At 40.9% G+C, this 24,355-nt stretch overlaps 4 protein-coding genes across 4 annotated transcripts; 3 read left to right on the top strand and 1 right to left on the bottom strand.

Annotated features, from left to right (window-relative positions):
* The first annotated feature begins 7 nt into the window (after positions 1–7).
* On the top strand, positions 8–1,258 carry LOC145704593 (protein SET-like). The gene is made up of 6 exons (XM_081782053.1): positions 8–168; positions 406–563; positions 608–754; positions 797–923; positions 968–1,044; positions 1,087–1,258. Exons 1-6 carry the CDS (start codon positions 111–113, stop codon positions 1,195–1,197), a joined length of 678 nt encoding a protein of 225 aa, XP_081638179.1. The 5' UTR covers positions 8–110; the 3' UTR covers positions 1,198–1,258.
* A 3,367-nt stretch (positions 1,259–4,625) lies between these two features.
* Positions 4,626–6,693, bottom strand: LOC145703727 (RNA-binding protein MEX3B-like). The gene is made up of 9 exons (XM_081781121.1): positions 6,583–6,693; positions 6,300–6,496; positions 6,165–6,251; positions 5,991–6,121; positions 5,668–5,945; positions 5,516–5,623; positions 5,356–5,473; positions 4,947–5,315; positions 4,626–4,901 (listed from the first exon to the last, which is right to left on the bottom strand). Exons 1-8 carry the CDS (start codon positions 6,621–6,623, stop codon positions 5,268–5,270), a joined length of 1,008 nt encoding a protein of 335 aa, XP_081637247.1. The 5' UTR covers positions 6,624–6,693; the 3' UTR covers positions 4,626–4,901; positions 4,947–5,267.
* A 249-nt stretch (positions 6,694–6,942) lies between these two features.
* On the top strand, positions 6,943–10,316 carry LOC145701894 (glutamyl aminopeptidase-like). The gene is made up of 7 exons (XM_081779107.1): positions 6,943–7,261; positions 7,305–8,062; positions 8,107–8,453; positions 8,515–9,453; positions 9,634–9,707; positions 9,854–10,041; positions 10,112–10,316. Exons 1-7 carry the CDS (start codon positions 6,943–6,945, stop codon positions 10,271–10,273), a joined length of 2,787 nt encoding a protein of 928 aa, XP_081635233.1. The 3' UTR covers positions 10,274–10,316.
* Positions 10,317–21,448: 11,132 nt separating this feature from the next.
* On the top strand, positions 21,449–22,530 carry LOC145703770 (uncharacterized). Its single transcript, XM_081781157.1, has 4 exons — positions 21,449–21,575; positions 21,617–21,899; positions 21,944–22,060; positions 22,102–22,530. The coding sequence occupies exons 1-4, from the start codon at positions 21,453–21,455 to the stop codon at positions 22,335–22,337; spliced, it is 759 nt and encodes a 252-aa protein (XP_081637283.1). The 5' UTR covers positions 21,449–21,452; the 3' UTR covers positions 22,338–22,530.
* Positions 22,531–24,355: the final 1,825 nt, after the last annotated feature.

Below are 24,355 nucleotides of genomic sequence, written 5' to 3'. Positions count from 1 at the left end.
AGAACTTCTTTTCACCTGCTGGGTGGGGCATTTGACGCATCGGCTTCGGATTTTTATTTACGAAATTTGATTTTTAAGAGCACTGCCAGAGATTTCGAAAGTTCGTTAAAATGCCAAACATCGACGATGAACCACCACAGAAGAAGCTCCGCGCTGAAATTCCTTCTGGTACCAGATCGAAATTTTTCCATCGACTCCTTAGAGAGTATAATAGATGGCGACTTTTTAAATGCGAGAAATTAGCAGAATTAGTTGTAAATAGTCGCATAAAGAATCACGGTACGTCATATATTTTGAAACAGAATATATGATTGATCATTTCTTTGATTATAGCCTATAATTTATAGGAGATTTTTCCTTTTGTAGAATTTCCGCTAGAATTTTGCCTTTGCAAGTATTTTTCAGATGATGCGTCAATCGCCCTCCTGGAAAAAGTATACGAGGTCCAGAAGGGGCTCGATGAAATCCACAGCAAGTCTGCCGAGGAAATCGTCGCAGTAGAGATCAAGTACAACAAGCTTCGAGTGCCACTGTACGAAAAGAGAGCCAAGGCTATTTCCGAGGTACAAAAATTAATTCTACGTTTCAAATTATTCGTAAAATTCAGATCCCTAACTTTTGGCTGACGACTTTGGTGAACCATCCTATCATCGCAGAGAGCATGTCAGAGCATGACGCGCAAATTCTCGAGCATCTGGAGACCATCGATGTCGTTGAGAACGAAGACATCAAGAGTGGCTACTCGATGGAATTCGTAAGTTCAATTACAGAGTCCTAGATTTATAATTGTCGGTAGAAATTCAAGAAGAACGCGTATTTCACGAACGAGAGCGTCACGAAGAAAGTGACAATGAGCGAGGAAGGCGACAACACCGTCGAGATCACCACGATCGACTGGACGGACAAAGAAATGCAGGAGAAATGTAAGCTGTTTACATTTTATACCATGGCTGACTGTGTAACTTAGGTGCTCCGGAAGCCGACGAAGGCTTTATCGCATGGCTACAGAGTGAGGTGGACCCTGAAGTCGACGAGATCGGAAACGTAAGACCTTCCTCCCAACATATTTATCATCCTGTGATTTAGCTGATCAAGGACGATCTCTGGCCGACTCCAATGGAGTACTACAACATGCAAGAAGAGTCCGATGAGGAAGACGAAGATGACGAAGGAGTTGGGGAATCTGGAGACTGCTAGGAAAATACATCTGTTCTTCCATTTACATGTAACGATTTGAATAAATCAGAAACAGCAAATGCTCAAATATGAAATACTATTTATTATCGGATGTTAGTTTCAAACAGCTTGGATTCGAGAGTTTTCTTCTGTTTCTTTTTTCTTGCAGCAAAGTATCCAAATGCATAAGCAAAGAATAAATCCGAATAGAAATAGGCCTAAATTTTGAGAAATTGAATTGAAATAAAAGGCACTTATGTGAGAGTAGACAGCCAAATTTTGATAAGTGGACTTTCTCGTATTGTACATTTTGTAGGTTGCTTTATCTTCTGCTTTTCACCTATCTTTATCTGATTTAGCTTTGGCATGCTTTGGATAGCTCTTTTACTGCTAAACAGGTGGACAATGCCGTTATCACGTAGAAAATTAGCATTAAAATTGGACAAGCTTTCTGCATGAAAATGAGATAATGCCATTAATTCAGCAAGATTTAGATAACAAGGAAGAGAATGAAAGATATTTCGAAAGATATGATTTTTCTTTTTGATGTTTGGGCGTTTATTTACAAGCATTGATAGTGAGTAAGTCAGTGTCTTTTCGTCTTACTGACCTTTATAAATATCGGCTTGAACAAAATCAATCTTGCTTCTTGGCGAGACGGTCTTGGCGACGGCGGATAATCTTCTGCTTATTTCGGAAGCGCTCAATCACGTTCGTGAAGATTTTCTTGTACATCGGTCCCCGTTTGCAGCCGTCCATCTCTTGAATGATAAAACGATTCGTTCTTCGACCAAACTAGTATATTTTCGTTAGAAAAGAAAGGTTAAGGAAAATCCGACTTTCGCGAGAATGGATGGACCGTCGTCGAGGTCGAAATTCTTTCGGTAGCGTTTTCTTGCTCTTGGTTGCGGGTTTTCAGAGGTGACTTTACAGTTTTCAGGAGATGCTTCAAGTGATTAGCTTTACTTCTCTCTAAACGTTCCTGAAAATAGCGAGTGCTCGAACTCGGCATCCTGCGCCTGCCTTCTTCTCCTCGTTGTGTTCGTCGCTTCCTTTTGCTTTCTTCTTTCGCAAGTCTGAAAATTAGCGATTAACTTACCGTAAAACTTGTTGAATCGATTCGAGCAAGTCTTCTTGTGCAATTCATCTCCACTGAATCGTTCTGGCATGTACTCGGAACACCATTTCACTGTCTTCTTCTTCAAGTCTTTTTGAGGTTATTTTACATTTCCAAAAATAAAACAGATGGGATATAAATAACTTTTCCTTGAATTTGTGATTTTGAGCTCTCAAAAGTTTTCTTTCCAAAAGCGAGCGCAAGAAAAACTGACAAAAGTCTTTTTCCTCCAAGCATATTCTTTTCTCAAGAAAGTTTCTTTATGAATGAACAAACAAGAAATCGTGAGTGCTCAAGATGCTCGCTAGGCGGCGTTAGAAAGGTCGTGAACCGGGATTGCTTCTAATCTACGCGGCACGAGATGCTCACACTCGTCTCGCTGGAACCAAGAGCTCGGAAGTAGGACCAAAGAGCGCAGCTCAACCAAGACCGCAACAGACGCAAGAAAAAAGGGAAAACGAATTCAAACCTAGGCTCATCAGTTTCTACAAAATAATTAAATATTGATTTATGCTGAAAAAATTAATTAGAATATAACTTCAGAATTTTAGGCGTGACTATTATTTACGGAAGTTTTTTAAGATCAAAAACTTAATATTTTTTTTTATCTTTCAAAAATCTTTAACACAGTAACTGGTACGTAAACTCTTTTGATAACTTTTGAATTCCGCGTGAATCGCCTAACTTTGGCCGAAGTTCAACTTCATGCCTCCGAAATCGCGGCTTCTTCTCGCTCCAGCGTTTAGCTCGCGGTTTCCCGCCACCCAAAGAAACGCTAAAGAGAAATGTCAGAGTATTTAAAAAGGATGTAAGCAAATATAAATGTCTTTGAAAGTTCATAAATCGAGTCAACCCAATTTAACTCTGAGTGACGGTATTTTTAAGCTCTTCCACCTGCAAAGACTAGTCTAGTTTAGCAAGGTTATTTAGATTTGTACAGTGTCTTTCTTCTTAACCCTCAGATTTCTATAAGAGATTTTTCTAAGAAGTAAGACTCCTGACTTGACATTAGAAATTTATATTTTATTGTTCTTCTTCCAAATATTTCAGGCTGAAGCTTCGATTCCTGGACGGATCAGACAGCAATCGTCACAATCACGATCTTGAGTTTCTGGAGGCTATAATTCACTTACAGTAGTAATTCACTTTGTAGTATTTTAAGGATAATATTCTCACAATGCCGCAAAGTTGCTTCCAGAAAGTCGCGATCCAGCCAACAACCAACAAAATTGCACCATACACAATCAGTTGGGCACCTTTTTTAATATAACTTTCTTAGTATTACTATGTTCTATTACCAATTGGTAGGCCAAAGAAGGAATTAATAGGATCGGCTTTTTCTAACTCCGACAAGGTGGAATGGGGTAGTCTATAATAATTTTGATAAAATCGGTTTATATCGACGTCGGTAACCCTCATTCTCTTCACGCAAAACTGCTGGAAAGCCTGCATTTACACAAAATCAAGTTAAATTCATTTCATCGAGACAAAGAAACCCTGACATGCTTATTTTCTTTGATGGGATGTGTTTGTTGCATTACAGAAAAATATATGGCGCCTTCAATTTTTCAGTGTATTTATTAGATTCTAAGACTTTCAGGTATAAAAATAAGAATTGGCTTGAAAATGATAAATGTGTAGGGTTATAAGATGAAAACTTGACCCGTTCTTCTAGCTTTGTTTAGGGGTCTTATGATACAGTTTTAGAAAGCTCAAAAGCTGAGCTTTCATTTGGGCACAATTTCAAGTGGTCTGGGTCATGCCCGCAAGGCAATTTATGACACCGGAAGTTCTGAAATCGGCACAAGAGCTCTTCAATCGATTTTGGGTGCCGGGGTTCACTCGAAATGGCTTGAAAGCAGGCGTTTTAGAAAGCTCATCGTCTAAGCTTTCTGAAAATCCAATAAAATACTGCTGACTCGCAACCTAGTGGCCGCTAGAGGCGCTAGAATAGTAAATTTTACGAATTTTTAGGTAGGAAACGCGATAATAAGCCTGAAATTTCTACCAAATTGGCAAATTCTAGTGCAACAAATCCCATTTCCGGGGCGAAAATCGAGTTTCTAGCGCCCCTAGAGGCCGGTAGGTGGCAAGTCAGCAGTATTATATTGGCTTTTCAGTAAGTTTAGACGATGAGCTTTCTAACGCGACTACTTTCGAGCCATTTCGAGTGAACCCCGGCACCCAAAATCGATTGAAGAGCTCTAGTGCTGATTTCAGAACTTCCGGTGCCATAAATTGCCTTGCGGGCATGACCCAGACCACTTGAAATTGAGCCCAAATGAAAGCTCAGCTTCTGAGCTTTCTAAAACTGTATCATAAGACCCCTGAACAAAGCTTGAAAAACGGGTCAAATTTTCATCTTATAAGTTATAACCCTATAAATGTGATAAAAAAGGGAGCTAAAATTTTTCTAACTGGGCGGCAACGAGGGATGAATTTAGTGTCAGTAAGCGGGAACGAGCCAGTCTCTGTAGTACAAAATAGAAATTCGCTATAAAATTAACTTTTTCTGCAGAAGATCACTCGATTTTCGGTGAGAGCAATCCAGCTTCAGTTGCATATCCAGACTCGAGAGTGAACAATGAATCTTCTGATGGCGAAGGAGCTAGAAAAGGAAAGTCAAATTGATAAGAAAATAAATGACAGTTACATGAAGGGAGTTTTCTTGGAAGAAGACTTGTCAGACTTGCACCACTATTGCCGGTAACAGCCTGTTTTTCAGCCAATCCATACGGAAAGTTGCGCAAATCGCGGGTCGAGCGAGGTTTTGCAAGTGGTTTCGTTTGAATGTAGATTCCATCGCTTCCTAAAATCTTCTGCAAGTTCTTCGGAGATTTGTGGTGACTCGGCGATTTAGCGACTTTTGCATTTGGTGAGCTCTGAATGGGTGCAATAATCTTCGCCGATTTCGGAGTAAACGCCGCTGCAGTTGGATTAAGAGACGAGTTTTCCGCGGTTATTTTGAACTCATCTAATTTTTCTTGCTGCGGAAGTCTTTGTTGAGGTCAATTCCGAGCTCCTAAAGTTATTTATTCCTTTATTATTTATAAAAACGGTACGTTGAGGTTAACGACGATTTGTTTCTCCTCTGGTACAACGATTGGTGTGTTCAAAATTGGGTTCAAAGAATTCTTGTAAAGATCGAAATGAGTTTTTCCGATGGAGCTTCTGTTTAAGCTAAATTGGATCGTAAATTACGTAAAAAAGGGGCATTATTACTTTTCTAGGTATTCGTGGACTTTTTCCCTCATGCTGATTGAAAGAGAGCTCAATTGTTGAAGAGCCTTGAAAGCCCGCTCCTGAGCTGTAGATGAAGAATCACCGAATCTGAAAGATCTCTGTCATCGTTGTTGTTGTCAAAAAGTTCTTACACAGAATTCTCCGTCTTTCCATCATCGCCAATTTCAACGCCATTCGCTGCGAAATCAAGGTCTCGGTCGATCTTAGAATTTTCCGTTTTTGCATCGATGTACTCTTCAATCTCTTGCTTGGCGAGTTCGACGTTTTCTGGCAATCCAGTGACGAGGAAAATCGGCTCGCCTGTGCGACTTGGCGTCGCAATGTGAGTGCGAGTTTGCTGCTGGATTTTCTTGATGGTAGTTCCTCCGACGCCGACTACCAGACCGACAACTTTGTATGGCACGCGAACCTGGGTTTCATTAGGGATCATAGATGTAATCTACTTTGACCTTACTTTGATAGTGATGGCGTCTTCCGAGGGTTCAGGATTAAAACGCTGCGAATAGCGAGCAGCACGAACGGCATTGAAATGTTCAACCGCTTCCCGAATCTCTGTTGCTGCCTTAGCGACATCTTCTTTCCGGCCTAAGATTCAATGTCGGTTTATATACTTTAGTGATCGGATTACCTGTTATGACGAATTCTGGCTTTTCAAATCGACTTGGCGTCTTGATGTACGTTTTGGTCTTCTGTCGAAGATATTTGATTTTCATGCCTAGAATATATGGTTTTTCGTTGTTAATAAACGCTTGACCGAAATAACCTCCTTTCCCGATAATTTCAGCGATGTAATCCGCACTTGGCACTCTCACAGTCTCTGTCACACTTTGAGTTTCTTTCGGTGGCTCTAACAGCGCGATATCGTTTGCCTGACTGCCTCCAACAAGTCCCAATGAATACATTTCTAGGGCAAGGCGCATCATTTTCTGAGGATCGCTTTTTGGAGCCTTCTCAGAGTCCCTTGAGCAATAATTTAAATTTTGAAACTATTCTCTTTTTATCGAAAATGATCACGAAATGAATCTTCAAAATAAGTTGAGTCTTACTTTTCTTCGCCTTGATAATTCTCAAAAATCTCTGCCATCATCCCTGCCGAAAAAAAGATCCCTGCTTCAAAGAAAAAGCTAATCAGCTGGACTCAGTTACGTCGGAATCCGTCCAATTACAAGGCAAGCTCAGGAAGATACTTTTCCGTGGCATTTTTCGAGATTCTGAAGTTAGCCCACCTCTATGTCTGCCCGACTGACTGCAGAAGTCGGATTTGGAAAGAATCGACTTGATGAATGTTTGTGTCTCTAGAAAGAAAAATTCGGAGCTATAAGATGATGGTTCTCATGTCGTCATCATGAGAACGAAGCATCAGTTCGTTTTTCAGTAGAAAACTACCGGCGTTATAATGTCACCCTATGATTCCTCTTCTGCTACTTTTTGGCACTGCTCTTGCCTCATGGCAAGATGTGGTTGCTTCGTCCCGACTACCAAGAGCTGAAGACGGCTCTATCGGAGTTATTCCTGAGAACTATCGGGTAGAGCTGACGATCAACGATTTGAACTCAGAGAACTTCGCTTACTCAGGCGTGGTGGAAGTTGATTTCGAATGGAATTTGGGCGACTTTGAATACCTCGCGCTCAACGAAGAGAATTTCTTTTACAAGTCAGTGACACTTGATGGACAAGCTGTCGAGCACTTTCAAGAGGGTGGATTTATTTTCATCACTATTCCCAGTAAGAAATCTTCAAGAATAGTTTTCTTTATTCTTCATTTTAGTTGGATTCGAATTCCAGGAAAAGACAACTGTACGAATTGAGTTTACTGGTAGATTCGATTACGTGACTTCTGCAGGCTGGAATGAAGGTTTCTTCGTCGACTACTACGTTGGCCCTGACGAATTGACCTACAGCAACATTCTCGTCACTCAGTTCGAGTCTTGCGGTGGCCGCAAAGCATTTCCAATGTTTGACGAGCCGGAGTACAAATCGACTTTTGACCTAGAAGTTACGCTCTACGGAAATGAAGGCTACTACGCATTATGGAACACGGATACGATCGATGTTATCCAACAAAATGATTCTTCCGTTACTTACGTGTTTGATCGCTCGCCAAAGATGAGCTCGTATTTGTTCTCCTTGTCTGTCGTTAATTACGTTTACGTGGAAGGAACTGCTCCTGAGACCGGCGCCAGAATGCGCGTTTATTCTCCCAAGTGGGTTGAAAATATAGAATTTTCCAGCTTCGCTCTTGATGCTGGAATTGCTATTCTCGATGGCTTGAGCGATTTCTTCGGCTACAACTATTCAGATGCCTTCCAAGGAGTGCCAAAGCTCGATCAAATTGGATTCCCCAATAGCGGTCTCGGAGCGATGGAAAACTGGGGACTAGTCACTTATGATTACACCTGGCTTTATACAAATACGGACAAGATGACTGAGTTCTGGACTTCTGACGTAGCAGCTACTGTAGCTCATGAACTGGTTCATCAATGGACTGGGAACTTGATTACTGCAGAGTGGTGGGACGAGTTGTGGGTAAAAATGAGAATTAAATCTTCCTTCTATCATCTAAATTGTAGATAAATGAGGGCTTTGCAGAATGGGGAGGAGCTTTTGGTCTCCAATTTGTCGACTCGAGCATTGCCTGGGAAAATTACTTGTACTTGTACGATTCGGACTGGGCGTACTGGGTGGATCAAACGCGAAACTCACGTCCGATCGTGAACAAACAGAACAACGACGGCTACATTGTGGATACATGTGAAGCTATCGACGCCCAATTTGACGGTATCGCTTACTCTAAGGGAAGTCTAATAATCCGAATGATCATTGACGTAATCGGCATCGATGCATTCCAAGGAAAAGTTCGAACTTTGATCGACCTTTCTCTCATAATTTCAAAATTTCTGAACTCAAAAAACAGCCGGTATGCAAAAATACCTCAACGAGAACAAGTTCACCAACCCTACTACCGAAACTTGGTTCAGCTACATCTCCGAATTCGTCGATCCAGCAGTCCTTCCAGAGGGAAAAACGTTTTACGAAACCTTCAAAGGCTACTTTCTCCAGATGGGTTTACCCTTACTTACCTTCAAAGACTCCCACGAAGCTTTTGCTGAGCGATTTTTATGGCAAGATACTGAGGTCACTCTTCCTGAGAGCTCGTTGAATTACAACTGGAACATTCCTGTTAAAATATTGAAGTTCGACTCTTGCTCCACAGAAATTCAGTGGTTAACAGAAGAAACAATGGCTGCCGATCGAACCCTCAACTTCGGAAAAGAACGCATTGGCCGCGATTTCTGGCCGTTTCCCGACTCACGATCCTACACAAGAACTTCTTATGGCTCTATTTCCAACTTCAATGAATTGATTACCCAGTTAATGACGCAGGTTTCTTGTCTGGAGACCGTTGAAAACATCCAACTGCTCACCGCAGGAATGATTATGGATCAGTTTTACCTCGCCACTGCTTTAGGACATCGAGAACACTTCCATACGAATTACGGTCACGTGATGGAGCCAACGAGGTTGATGGCCATTGCTGAAATTAGCCACCGGCCACAGGACTGGATCGTTTGGGCGCATGCTGGTACTGTGTTTGACCGAATCGTCGAGGATGAAATTTATACTCACAGAAGTGGTGCGAAACTCGTCCGATTCAGCTCCAACCGAGCCTTGTTTGAAGATTACATGCAGTCCCTTGCCAGCACGAATAGATACATGAGCAACGATCTTTCTGGCTCGGATGAAAAGAAAATGGCTTCGCTGTACACAAGCTGGGCGTGCAACTACGGATCGAGCTGGTGCCTTTCGGAAGCATCGAAGCTCGCACTTGACGTTGTCAACGGCAACGGAGACTGGCGCGACCTTGACGTTCACATCAGACTTCAGGCAAAGCACTTCGCCGTCCGCGGCGGAACTCAGCAAGTCATTGACCTCTTGGTGGACGAAATCTACAGCGGAAACCAACGCGAAATTATCAGGAAACGGATTATGGAATCATTACATAAGAAATTTCAAAACTTATCAAAGGCGGGATTTATTTCCTTTGACGCAAGAAATATACTTATTTGACTTTGAATTTCGGATAATTCAGTTTGAAGTAATCTTGAAGCCCTCGCATACCTCCCAGCTAGCCATGCCGCGAAAATTGTCGAAGTTTTCGAATATATCTCAGGTGGGAGCATCATTAAAACTCAAATCATCTTTTTGACAATTATTAATAATTACTATAAAACAAGACAGACTGACAACAAGGAAGTCCCTCTCTTAAATTCTCCATTTATCGTAAAATCACTCAGTTTTGTCACGTGTGATTTTCAGACGACTATCCCAGCTACGTCAGTGAGTTTGCGATGAAGGCAGCCGAGCAGCCTGAGATCCGAGACATCGTCATTGATTTGTTCATCGACGACCAGGCAATCATCGAAGTCATCAAGGAAGAGGGCGTCATCAACTCCGTCGTCAAAGGCTTCTGCGAGTACATGCAAGAAACAAATGCACAAGAAAGGGTTTAAACATTTAATTCAATAATCATTTGACATCCTCTATGATTCCAAAATTGAACTCTCAAAAGACAAGCAGCGACTGAATGACTTGAAAGACTCGATCATCCGCTGGACCGGTCCACTTTCTCTTTTCGACCAAAGAGCATTCGATCATTGCGAAACTCAGTTGCTCAAGAACCAGAAGTGGATGGACGAAGCTGGAACTGAAATTATCTACTGGCTTCGATTTCACTAAACTTAGAAAAAATAAAGACTATTTTCAGAGAAAATACCGAAAAACATCAATTAGACTCGGGAATAAAAGAAATAATGACCTTGGTTAAACGAAAGCTTCCTGTCTGCCCCTTTTTGTGTGAAGAAAAATTCTTTGTAGAGGCAAATTCTAAATGTTCACACGAATCGTTCCGTTGCTCTGAGAGGGGAGAAATTTTTCTTTCTATTCATGCGCCAAGATAATGGTCGAGTTATTAGGCATTGATGAAAGGACTTTTCAGAAGTTTATTTGACTATTCATCTTTGAACACTAAAACAAGGCACATGTCATAACTGTAATATTTCAGAATCTACCTATTAATTATTATAGCTTTGTAAAACCGATAGAAGCCGATTGCTAAGAGCATTGACCCCTCTTTGAATTTTTTAATCAGCATTCAAATATTTGAAAACTTGCAGCGTTCACTACTGGGAAAGTGGAAATCTCTCTCAGGCAGGGTTCGGTAATTTGAGCTCACGCTAAAACTCAAGGAAACAAAGCTTGAGACTCACGTTTTTAATTTGAGTTTTGAGAACTCAGAGATGAGAGCTCAGGTGAGAAATCAATTCTGGCGATCCATGAGCCAATCAAGGAAGCGCTCGCTTAATTTGAGTTTTGAAAACTCAAAACTCTCAAATCTCCCAAAAACTCAAAACTTTCAAAACTCTCAAATCTTCTCAAAATGATTTCTCAAGTCACTTTGAGTTCTCAATTTGAGGAAATTTGAGCGTCTAGCCAAAATGAGTTTTAGCTTGAGCTCAAATTACCGAACCCTGCTCTCAGGGGCTATATAAAATACAATCGTCCGCAAATGCTACAACTCTGACGATTGTGGGAGAAGGTCCCCTCCTCTTAGGCATAGTAACTGGCTCAAATGGCGGACATAGTCCCCAGGAGAAGTAGTGCAGTGGTAGCACACCGGTTCATGAACACGGAGGTCCCTGGTTCGACCCCAGGCTTCTTCAATACTTTTCACTCGCCTTTGCCTGATCCTACAAACTGGTGAAGACAGTGGGTTGTCTAGGTAGCCAAAACAAACCCTAAGCTGAGATTGACAAAGGTTCACTCAGTAGCTCAGGAGAAGCTGAAGGTTGGGAGGGTTGGTAGGCTTGTAACGGTTGGGGACCGTGGCACCAGACAAAGAACCAAAACCCAAGGCGGCATATGTAAGACGAGTTGTTAGAGCAGTTACTAGGGGGAGTTGTGGGAGAAGGTCCCCTCCTCTTAGGCATAGTAACTGGCTCAAATGGCGGACATAGTCCCCAGGAGAAGTAGTGCAGTGGTAGCACACCGGTTCATGAACACGGAGGTCCCTGGTTCGACCCCAGGCTTCTTCAATACTTTTCACTCGCCTTTGCCTGATCCTACACGATGTTTTCTCACGCATCTTGCCAAAAAAAGCTGCAACTATCGCTTCAATTAAGCTAATTCTCGCAGCGGCAAGAAAAATATTTGCAGATGATTTGGACTTTTCATGCGGCGGGTTATGTAAGTTGACATTTGCTGATGAAAAATTGGTTATAATGAGAAAGTACGAAAGGGCAGTTTGAATGGGTAGGATTAGTGCACTCGTAAATCATGACAAGTCGTCAAACCAGAAGAATTCCTTTGAGCTTTTCTGCAACAGCGAAAATTACCAAATATAAAAATCTTCCCTAACAACAGATTCACCTTCTTTATCAATAGAAATATGCATATTTAACCCGTCAATATACATTTTCCACCCAAAAATACCCTTGCCAAGTTTTTCAAAACTTGAAAAAGACTCAAGTTGAAACTCAAGGACTTGGAAAAATTTAAAACCGTAAGCCTGGCTTAGAGCCCTTTCGCCAATTCGAGCGTCAGTTTCGGCCGATGCTTCAAATTTTTTGACAGTTATCGACAAAGGGCCCCTGGACCAGGGTTCGGTATTTTGAATTCGTCGAAAAATTCGCCAATACACGCAGCGAATATGCTCTTTTCTAAAGCGAATAAGCGATTGTTCGCGAATCGCCTATTCGGGCGAATATTCGCTCGAAATTGAGCGTACAGCCCTGGATTGGCTGAACTCCAGGGCCGCGGGTGAGAAAAGGGTGGCGCCCGCGAGCTATAAGGTTATTTAGGCGGTGAAGATAAAATTATAGGCTGCGCAACGTCAAAGCCCGACCAATCAGAGCGCGCGGCAGAGCGAATATTTGAGAAATTCGCTGAATTTCTGAAAAATTCTCCGAGAAAATTCGATTTCATTCGTTGTGAATATTCGCTCAATAGAGAATATTCGTAAACGAATAAATAGAAATTCAAATGAAAAACGAATAATTTCGCGAATTCAAAATACCGAACCCTGCCCTGGACAGCCCACTCTCTTAAAAGTTCATTAATTGGACTTTTTGAAATGCGTGAAAAGAGGGCCTTGCTGGACTGGTCCGTATTTTAATGAGGGGCAGATCTGTTAGAAAAACTTATACTGTAGCTCGCAGTTGAGGACCTGAGCTTGAGGACCTCAAGTTGAGGTAGCGAATTTGTGATGGAAAACTTGCTCCTTGATTTTGGAACCGGAAACGTTTGGCCTTGCAAATAACGGGCTAAATAAAGACGCCAAATTTGGAATTTAACAACGTGACGGTTGGCATTTGACGGGAGCGGAAATTTCACCTTTCGAAGGATACACATTTCCAAAGATGGATCGGCTCCCTCTTCTTTCCAGCGAATAATTACCCTCGCTGCAAGACCTATTAATAATTCAAGGGTGGTCCCTAAAGCTCCTGATGGCGATTGATTGTTACGATGAGTTTTATTAAAATGGAGCACGTGGATTGTTGTGATTTTATAGCCGAACCTGAACATACTAAAAATCGAGGAAAACTATTTCCAGAGGTACTTCTGGCACCTAGCCGGAATAAAATCCTGCCAAATTGGATTAAATTTAGGGAAGTAAATTTTTCTCGGCCAAGAATATTTTTAATGAGCAGGAAATATTAAAGCCACTTGAAGTCGATCGCGTCAAACTCAAATTTTTAAAAGAAAAAATGAATAGAAAATCTTTCTGAGGTCATTTTACTGTCTGTTACACGGCTCTAGAATGTCTAAATCCGAGGATCTGGGTTTAAGAGCCTGCAATTATACTATTTTTTATAAGTTTGACGCGTTTCCGTCTTGTCAGTGGCTTGTAAATATTAAGTTCTCACACCAATTTAAAGCCGCATAATAAATATGCACTCACATTCTTTACCGACATGATTTGGCAGGATTAAACTTGAGTTCAGCATAATCTGAGGGCAGCAAGTCAAAGACTGTCGCTACTGTTTATTTTGAATAAGCGAGGGATAGTAACTCTTATGTCAGATCAAGCAGCAAACCAGTCAAAAATTCAAGAGTAGGAAAATACAGTAACAGAGCAGGTAGAAAGATCGAAACGCGAACCGAAGCTTATCATAAGCCCATAATTTTTATAATTGCGGTCTTAGCGCAATTACCTCTCTGGCCTAAATGACGCTTTTAAAATAATTCTAGTGTCCGCTGAATTCTAAACAAAATGAGAATTGACTCCTTGTAATGTTTTTTCTATTCAAAAATTCACCACTGACCGCGTAAGATAGACACGCCCGTAACAAACTACCGAAATTATCCTTCTTCTGAAAGTTCGATTACCAATAAAGTGGCTTTCAAACTTTCTCATCGTAAAAATCAAAGATCGGGAGAACTTTGGTAATTGACGCAAATTGATTTGGTTGACATTATCGAAGGATTAATAAATTCAAGAATCATCTCATTGAACCTTTTTATTCAATAAAAAGAATAACCGATAACGCACTCATAATCAATGAAACCATCAACAAATACTCGCTCACTGTTTTCCCCACTTTATGGCGGCAATAAAGTGCCTAATTGGTAGGGGAAATCACTAATAATTAAGCTTTTTTTCTAGCTTAGAAGGGTGAGGTTATAATACAGATTTAGAATCCCCAGAAGCTGGAGATCATTTTGACTATTGATAGTGGGGGGTCAACTCGTACCCTGAGGGCATTTAGGCCTCTCTGAAGCCCCAAAATCCGGCCAACTTCGGAAATTTGAATTTTTGAACGCCCAGACCGCCCCTTTAGAGCCAGCGACTGTGCTAGAATTGTAGCCCAGGCTCTGACGGTCATTTTGAGATATAGAAAAGTACTGAGACCCGGGGGTTCCTGAGGAGCTAGAGGCTCTTGAAGTTCGGGAACTCGACAAAAATTGAGTACTTTTTCACAAAAAGTACACCATTTGTGTCACAAATGCCTCCAAAAGACTCTTTATCTATGTTTCTTCAATAAAAAATGTTTTAGGAATCATTTGGGGTCATCCGAGGTCAGATCGGGTCACTCATAACAGTTTTCTAAATTCTGCATAATTTCTGACCTAGAGTGACCTCGGATGACCCCAAACGATTCCTAAAACATTTTTTATTGAAGAAACATAGATAAAGGGTCTTTTGGAGGCATTTGTGACACAAATGGTGTACTTTTTGTGAAAAAGTACTCAATTTTTGTCGAGTTCCCGAACTTCAAGAGCCTCTAGCTCCTCAGGAACCCCCGGGTCTCAGTACTTTTCTATATCTCAAAATGACCGTCAGAGCCTGGGCTACAATTCTAGCACAGTCGCTGGCTCTAAAGGGGCGGTCTGGGCGTTCAAAAATTCAAATTTCCGAAGTTGGCCGGATTTTGGGGCTTCAGAGAGGCCTAAATGCCCTCAGGGTACGAGTTGACCCCCCACTATCAATAGTCAAAATGATCTCCAGCTTCTGGGGATTCTAAATCTGTATTATAACCTCACCCTTCTAAGCTAGAAAAAAAGCTTAATTATTAGTGATTTCCCCTACTAATTGGGTTTTATCTGCACTTGTAGTCTACTTATACGCACTCCAACGATTCATCAATCCGCTCTACCGTTTCCCCAATCTCATGGTCAGTTTTGAGGACCTCGGCGCAAATCGGAAAATCCTGGGGAATGAACTTTGGCCGCGAATAAATATTTACAAAATTATCCGAGGACGTGCTCGCTCGAGCATTTTACACGTTTTTCTCCTCCTGAATGGCAATGCTAAGTTTACTCAGTGACTACGAAATTCCTCGAGATTCAAGGATTCAAGCGGTATTTACCCCGGCGAGACTCATAAAAGTACACGCAACTTGAGGTGCCTCTGACATTCACTACCGTAAATTCCAGCGGGCGCGGAGCATCAAAGTTATTCACTTATTTATTGAGCCTCCTAAATGATTTAAATAAATGTCATTTTTACATCTGGGGAGGGACTCTTTGGTACATTAGCAGTAGTAGCCACAGTAGCGCTAATCCTAAAATGAATTATTTTCAAGAACCGTCCCAATTTCTTGCTTCTGATGAGGATCTAAGTATTTTCAGGGCACTCTTCTTTTTTGAGCAGTTTATTTATCGCAGGCTAAGTAAATTTAGGGCAGCTCGTCAAAGGCGTTACCGAAAAAAAGCGTGACATGTGGGACAAATGAAAATTGTTTGTACACTCGAAAAGGGATAAACTAGGACAACTCTTTCTATCAAAGGCGGCGATTGAGAGCACCTGCTCTGCGTTCAATTCGATTTCACTCTTCAAAGTTGATTGATTTTGGGGATTTTTGTTATGTGTTTTATGGAGGCAGGGATTAGTTTGATATGAGTAGAGGATTTGAATAAAACTAACAAGAGGTCAACAAGAAGAGAAGGCGTATTTGACATGATGACAGGGTACAGAGTGCCTGACATTCTCTTCAAGAACTGTAGCTTTAGCTGAGAAAGACTGTCACTCAGGAATAAAACAGTAATAAAAGAAAACGTATGCGGAATTCGAGTGAGAAGTGCTTGTGAATTTCGCTCCTGCCAAGTGTCTGTCTCGAGTGACTTTTGAAATTGTTATATTCCGAGACTTGTTGTTCGCAATTGAATGAATTCTGGACATTTGAATGTGCACCTGGAGCTAGAAGTGACCCCTTCGACCTAGGTTGCGTTAGTGCTGTGGAATGTAACTAGAAATGTTTGTTTTGGGTTGTTGCAAAACATGTTGCTAAACGGGTTTTGATTTTTTAGAAGGATTCATGAAAATCTCGGATATTCGCAGACATTTGAAAACATTTAGGGCTATTCAAAGACATCTAAGAACATTCAGAGACATTCCGAGACATCAAGGGACATTTGCGAGCGTTTGAGGACATTCGATCTTGATGTTTATATTAGTACCTTGTAAAACCGGCTGGTGATTTATCGACTAAGAGGCTTAGAAAACTGCTGGAGCTAGAAAAGATTATCGAACTCGACATTTTGGAAAAAGAAACGGGGCCATGTTCGATCGCCCCTGTCATTCAAATTTTCTTGTTTCAGTTTTTTTGTTACATGGGAATCAAGCGGGCTGGATAAAACAGATCGCAGCAGGAGCCGCAATGAAACAGCGTGGACTTCCTCAATTTCAAAAAACCAGGTCACTTGATGCGATCGACGGGACCTTTCGCCCCGGCAGGTCATTTTAGCTTTTAGGGCCGGTTTTGATTTGTAGAAAGGGCGATCAATCAGATGGACAAAGATTTATAATAAAACGCGCGGCTATCTGAAGCTCTGAGAAAAGCTTTGAAGTGGGTAGGACTTTTTTGTCCAAAAGCCAAGTTTGTTTTACTTAGAACTCAGACCAGATAAAGAGCTGTACATTCGGAAGATAAGCTTTTCAAAGAAAAAATCGTATAAACTTGAAATTTGAGGTCCCTGTTAGTAAGGCGGTCCAAGTTTCTGGTCGGTAATTGGCCAAGAAAAATAAGAGAGAGGCGATTTTCTGGCAGTTAGATTTTCTGGCAGTTAGACTTTCTGGCAAAGGCGATTTTCTGGCACTGCCAGAAAATCTAACTTCCAGAAAATCGCCTTTGCCAGAAAATCTAACTGCCAGAAAGTCTAACTGCCAGAAAATCGCCTTTTTAGTATGCATATTATTTGAAACTCTGCAAAAAACTCTTTTTAATAAAATCATTTATAAATTCGAAAAACTGGTGATTATCACACAAATTTCATTCCGGAGCAGTTTCAGCAGGAGTTTGCACCTTTCGACGGGAGCGTTTGATCTAAAAGCCGACTATTCAGGGCGCTAAAAAAGACGACGAATTTGGAATTGAAATTTCTGCGCTAAAAATAGAATGAGGGCAGCATCCACAGTTCGTTCTTGCTATTTTCGGAGTAACAAACGGGTTAACAGGCAGCTGAAAAGTTAGATTTTGATTTTTCTGAGAAAATGGAGGATGATGAAGAGAATGCGGATAGAAAAATGTTGAAACTGACACCGATTCCACCACCTTCTGAGGAAGAATTTTCAGGATAGTTTTATAACAAGTTCAGTTTCAAAAAGCATTTGCGTGCGCCATTATCTCAGTGGGTGCTCACTGTGACCAAGTACTCGAAATCAGATGCAAACACCGGGTGATTAACACAGAAATTCCCGGAAGAAGCTGATTTATGTTTGCTACAGCTATTAATCTTGAATAAATGGGTCAAAAGTGGCCTTTGTCAATGAATTTTTATAAAACGTGTAAGAAAACATTGGTGGTACTGTCGAAAACCCTGCCTTGGTAACGATTCAACGAAACTCAAAAAACAATGCATCCTTCCTCGTCAAAGTTGCTTCCAGATCATTTGCTTTCAAAGCAAGAAAAGCGAAGAAAACGATTCTGCATTCTAAAAACGACGATCCTGACTTCCGTTTCAAGATGCGAGTCGAGTGTGAAAATCAATCATATTCGAAAGACGCTTCATTCCGCTGTTCAACGAAGATTTGGATGTTTGCAAAAGTTGTTGATATGGAATCTCCTCGTTTTTGAGCTCAGCAATTGGCGATGTGGAAAGCTAGAGTCGAAAGTAGACATTCACATGAATAAATGTCTGAAGAACGATGCACTCGAAAAGAAGCGATTACAGTACGCAACGACTGTGTCCATGCTCAACAGGAACCAAATTCGCCCAAAAAGTCAACAGACAATTCGTGGAGAAGTTCAAAAAGATTCACAACTTTCGAGCATGGAAAGAGGCAATCTTTTCACGAAAAAGGAGATGAGACGTCTTGCTCAGAATTCCAGAAAGTACGAAAGAAAAATAAAGGCCGCTACAGTTCCTGATCCTCGACGCTTGGAAGACTGGATGACAGTACTAGGAAAGTGATTTATTTGACCGAGCACAGATGCACGAAAGAAATGACAGTGAATATAGTTTAGTTAAATCTTGAGTTGAATTATCCTTTAGAGCTTGGGACATCCTTGATACGGTAGAAAAGCAGAGGCCGTGCGTTCTTCTTTTTCCTTTGTCTTTCCCTGAACTAACATAAATTCGAAGCCGCAAGCGGCTTCTCTTACGATGCAGGAGTTCTTGGGGCTTCGAGGACCCGAGCAGCGGGAGCTCCAGCTCGAGCGGGTGCTTTCTTTGCTGTTGTAGAAACTGCAGCGAATTTGAAGCGGGAGTCACACCAGCGTTCGCTCTCGCATGAACGGGACCAAGAGGTTCTCCCTTTGAAATCAGAATTGAAAAAGGATTTCGCGTTCTTTTTGATTTACCTGATAGTTAGCGTCGAAAAACTTTTTAAACCATTGAACGAAGTGTGAGACACTTGACAGTGGTGAAAGGAAATTACTTTGCATGACGTTGTCGCCACGGAAGCAGATTTCTCCTTTTCCTTCGCGCGCATAATAATCCATGTCGGGCACGTCAACAAGTTTAAAAAATATTAGCCATCGGCAAATAGCTGAACCAGACGTCGCTTGTTTTCCAAGGCTCTTTAACCGAGAAGATTGTAATGCCACAGCAGACGGTGCAGATGTTCTTGTGAGTCAAGACGACGCCTTTCGGATCGCCAGTCGTGTCGGATGTGTAATTGATCGTAGCAATGTCTGAATAATGAAATTAAATGATCGCCCCTATTTTTATCATTTTTACCTGAAGAAGTCGGCGGAACATTATCAAACGAGCTGTCTTTTCCGATTGCAATAAAATCGTCGAAACTTATGATTTTATAATTGGAGGACTTGACCTTCTTGAATTTTCGAAACACAACGATTGTTTGAAGATGAGCAGGCTTGATTTTGAGAATGAGGTCAAGTTTCTTTTGATTTTGAACGAAGCAGATTGGAGCTTCAATCTGAAGAAAAAGTAAAAATAATCTCGTAAAGAAGTTGTAAACTTACGTGCTCGAGAATGTATTTGACTGCTTGTTCACCAAAAGTATCGTAAAGCGAAACATTGCATATATTTTGATAGTATCCTCCAATGATTACTGCGTCGTATTCGTAGCAATTCGACGAGTAGATCGCAATTTTGCTTTCTCCACTGATAAGTCCGTGCTTTTTCAGTGAATTCGCCAGGTATTGAGATGTTGCAGCGAACTCGCCATAAGTACGGGTCGTGTAATCTGTCAAATCTGGCGTCGGAGTGCCTCAAATGATAGCATTATCACTGGCGGTCTCTCTTCCTCGCTGGAAGCACTCAAGAATTGTCTGAATAACTGTAAAGAAAGTTCTGAGTGATACGCTTTACCTGTGGATAATCAGCTGGCAGAGTCCAGAGTCCTTTCTTCTCGCAGAGAATATTGTGTCTTGCGAAGGTTTCAGAATCTGCTTCATAACTTTGTGGCGCGTCAACGTAGTCTAATTTCTTGTTTCTGTGTAGAGTTATAATTTTGATGAAGACAAACCTTATCTACGCCCATTTTTTGAACGAGTTTTGCAAGACTTTGAAGTTATTGACATATTCGTGCTCGTGTTTTGCATTGTACTTTACTGTCTTTAGTCGGATGGAACCTAAACCAAATGTAGCTTGATTAAAAACGATTCGAAAGATGAGGGGTAAGGTGGAGACAACGAGGACATCATTTTTGTTTCACGAAACGAACATTGAAAAGTAATAATTCATTAATAAATCACGAAAAGGCGATGGTGAAACAAAATGGATTCTAATGAATGAGTTTCTTTCGCCGGAACAACGAAGCCCGATATGGGATGAAGCTCTAGCTTTTGCGACTCAACACGATTTGCGCATGCTGACCTCTTCAAAACACTGGTTTGTTGACGGTAAATTCTTTACGAAAGGCCAGCAAAAGAAGTTTGGCTACCGTCAACTCCTCATTATTGGATCAAGAGACCGAGATGATAGTGTTAATCCTAGATTCTTTATTATTCTCAAGGGTCAGTCTAAAGAAGGCTACAAGATTGTCTTTGAGGCTTTAAAGGAAATGATCAATATTGAAAATTTTGAACTTACTTGGTTCGGCAGCGAATTTGTCGTGTGTAATAACGTTGATGAGGACCACAATCGGCCGTTCGGTAGTTTTGAATAGCAGAGCAGCCGATTTTCCTGAAAAACTGTAAATTGATCTACAAAAAGAAACTTTGTCCTGATTCTGAATTTACAACTGTCTCGTCCGATTTCGAACCTGGGCTCAGAAATTCGATTCGCGAAACATGGCCGGAGAAGAATCTACGCATGGTTGGGTGCTACTTTCATTGGTTACAGAGTGTTAGAAGATATTTACAAAGTCATGGACTGTTGGCACTCTGGGAGAAAAATGGAAAGATACTCCAAGCACTCATCCATGCGATCCCATTCATTCACTTGACCGAACCTACATTCTACGACACATTTATGCAGCTTTTGCGTCGAACACTTGATGAACTGTCTACACCACTAATCAAAGACGAGATTAATGAGTTCTACAGATATCTTTCTACGACGTACTTGAATGACGATGCTAAATTCCCTCCTAGTTCATGGGCCCTTGCATTATCGATAGGAGCGAGGAATGGTTCAAAATTCTTGACTAATAACAGTCTTGAAATCATGGTAAGTTACCTTTTTTCGATGGGAAATCTTGTAAAAACATCGAATTCGTGAAGATGCGATTCCAACTAAAATTAAATGTTTAGAACTCATCCCTGGTGGATCAAGGAATCAACAATGCGACAGAGCTATCTACGGTCATCTCCATTGCTAATGGCTTTAAAAGTGAAAGCTTCAGTACGGAAATTGCTAAGCTTGAGAGCAACAGCCAGCAAAGTACTAAAAATGACAGATTGTGCGCCTTAGTTGCGGTTGTACGCTACGAGCAGCTAGCAAGATTTGACAAAAATGCGCAGAAAATGGCTCAATCGAAGAAGCAATTGTTTCTGTCGGCTTCGGCTTGATGAGGGCCAGATCAAAGGCCGAGTCATTGAAATCTACTCAGAAACTCCGACATTTTATCAACAACGCCACGCAACCAGAAACTGCTGTATTTCAAAATTTGATTAAAGAATCAACAGCTGACGTATAGTTACTATTTTTTATACAAAAATAAAAATTATTTAGTCATACCAGTTTCAAGAAGCAATGCCTGTGATGTCCCCAGTTCGCGATGAGCAAGAAACAGCTGGTGAGCAAGTTGACCCAGATCCTTTCGCTCAGCAAGGAGGAGAATTCGATTTGAGAAGAGTTGCGGCGCCAATCGCTCAGCCAGTTCAAAGAGTGGAAAGAAGAGTCGATGAGGAGACGAGCAATGATGAAGTCGATGTGCCAGCTGTTATCCATGAGTTCGACCCACCTCCAGTGGACTCTTTACCGTCGGACAATGAGGATCGTGAGCCTGAAAACTGTAATATATCAAAAATGTAAATATCAAAAATTTAATATTTCTAGTTGAAAAATCGCCATCTCCAATACATTGGGAACGACTTCTGGATAAAACCGATGAGATAGATGAAACGATCAGAAAACAGTTTCCAAATCGTCCTTCGTCTTCAGAATCGGAGCAAGGTAACTGTCCATATTTAAAAAATAAATGACTTTCATTTAAGAAAATGACGAAGCCGGACAAGCTAATCGTTCTCGTCCAACATCTGATTCTTACCGGAATTTTGATGACAGAACTAGTCCCGAAAAGCTGGTTCTATCTGAACCCAAGCAGCCACGGAAGTATATTCGCAGCGCAAAATCCGCAAAACAGCGCAAAACGCGGGATCTTTCATTGTCAGATTCTGAATCGGATCGTAAGTTTAGTTTTATCAAGCAGAATGTTAATTATTCTAGATGAGCGCCCCGAATCTTCGCAAAATACGCGTAGTTTGTGCGCAAAAGTGAAGCGGAATGCGAAAAAATCAACCTATTGCGAGCATGATTCCCCACCAAAAAAGAAAAAGAAGAAAACTGAAGCCGAAGTGCGTTTGGCAGCCCAAATTGCGAAAGAAAAGAAAATTCTTAAAGAAAGAAATCGAAAAAAAAGAGAAAATGATCCTAAGGTAATGCTTGTATGTTTCTTTAAGAAAATAGCAGAATATTTAGGGCTACTATGCTGATATAGCAAATAAACGGCGTCAAACCATTCAAAGAAAAAAAGAACAAAATGAAGAGTTGATCGCAGAGTTACGGGAAGAGCTGGAAAAAATGAAGGCGGAAAATGCGAAATTGCGAAAACGCGAAGAAATGAGAAAAGCAGATATCCCAGGATTGTTTACACGTATATAATGGTTTCTTATTTAATTGTATTTAATTAGAATAACTTGATAAATAATAAAAAGACGATGACGATTTGATGCGCCAATTAAAAGAAGTACTCGCCACTTCCGACGAAGAAGACTTCTGATGTTCTATAAAAAAAAGCTCCTTACATTTTCATCAAACTCGTTACATTCGTTACGGACGATTTCCATAGGTCAGAGCCGTTACAAAATTACCGGGGCAAACTTGCTGTTGCTCTAGCGCCTAAGGGTTACATTGTAGCCCAAGACATCTTTATACGTATCGACGGAGAATCTCAAGCTCTATGCCAGTATCATCTCAGATTTTCGAGATCTCAAAAAATTTCGGATTTATGGCGATTTTTCATTTTTCAAAGGACTACGTGTCCCTAATTCAGCCAATCACAGCACTGTATTTGACGCATTTGCACCGGTAAATTTGTAACGTCTCAGTTAATTGAAGCCGCTGAAAAATAAACCAATAAGTGAAAAAATTGATTGCAAAAGAAAATTCGAAACTCCTTTCCTATATATTTTTCTTCTTCGTTGGAGCTCCTAAAGATGGAATCGAGCACGTCGTTTTGTTGATTCATCGAGTTCCTAGAATTCGGAAGCTTTCTTTGTTGTCTGCGAGAAGAATACTGGCAGGAAGTTCTTCAATATCTTTCGAGGAGTTCAAAATCATGTTAAATTAAAGAAAGGGCACAATTATAACGGGTAAATTCTTCTGGAGGCCCACAATTATAACGGGTTCAATATTCTCCCCGTTGTTATTTTATATGGTCAATTTTCAACACTGAGTCCTTTCTGAAATTGAAATTCTGAATTAAAATTTAAAAATGATAGACAGTATTTTAGTTTCGCAACTCGTAAAGCTTTAATGTCAAAAATTGAAAAAAAATAGAAACATTTAACTTATCAACGGTTTGTGCATCGAAAGAGAGAAGAAAACGCATCATACATTAAATACGAAAGGTTGAAGTTTGGAGGCGAAACAAAGCGGAAACACAGTTCATAAGTTTTAAGCGAATTGGGCAAAATTTTATAGGCAGTTAATTCTTCTCTAATTCCTCTGGCAGTTAATTCTTCTCTGATCTTCATCATTTCCGCTTGAAAAAAACCGTTGATTTATCAACTAAATTCAGGCGAGCACAGCGCGGCGAATAAGGGAGGAGCGCGCCGCCCACGCGCGCCTGACTATTTCTCAGAAGAATCAGAAGATGAATTCCGAGCTCTTCTTCTCTCCGTTTTTTTATCTTCCAGGATCATTAACTATAGATGTGAAATCAAAAGAGGCGATTTTCTGGCAGTTAGACTTTCTGGCATATTAGATTTTCTGGCATTGCCAGAAAATCGCCTTTGCCAGAAAGTCTAACTGCCAGAAAATCTAACTGCCAGAAAATCGCCTCCCTCGAAAAATAATGCTGGCTTCTGATTGGTGGAAGGCCCAAATAAGGCTCTTTTCCAAAACCAGGCGTCAGTAGTAGGTTAAGAATGAACTCATTTACAAAATCGTTGTTTTTACTTCCTGAACACGCTAGTAAATCCATGTGCATATATGTAAAAAATAATCTTGCATTCCAACTTGTCAAAC

The sequence above is a fragment of the Oikopleura dioica genome, chromosome PAR, assembly GCF_907165135.1.
Source record: "Oikopleura dioica chromosome PAR, OKI2018_I68_1.0, whole genome shotgun sequence".
NCBI classification, from domain to species: Eukaryota; Metazoa; Chordata; class Appendicularia; order Copelata; family Oikopleuridae; genus Oikopleura; species Oikopleura dioica.
This window is presented reverse-complemented; position numbering and strand designations above follow the sequence as displayed.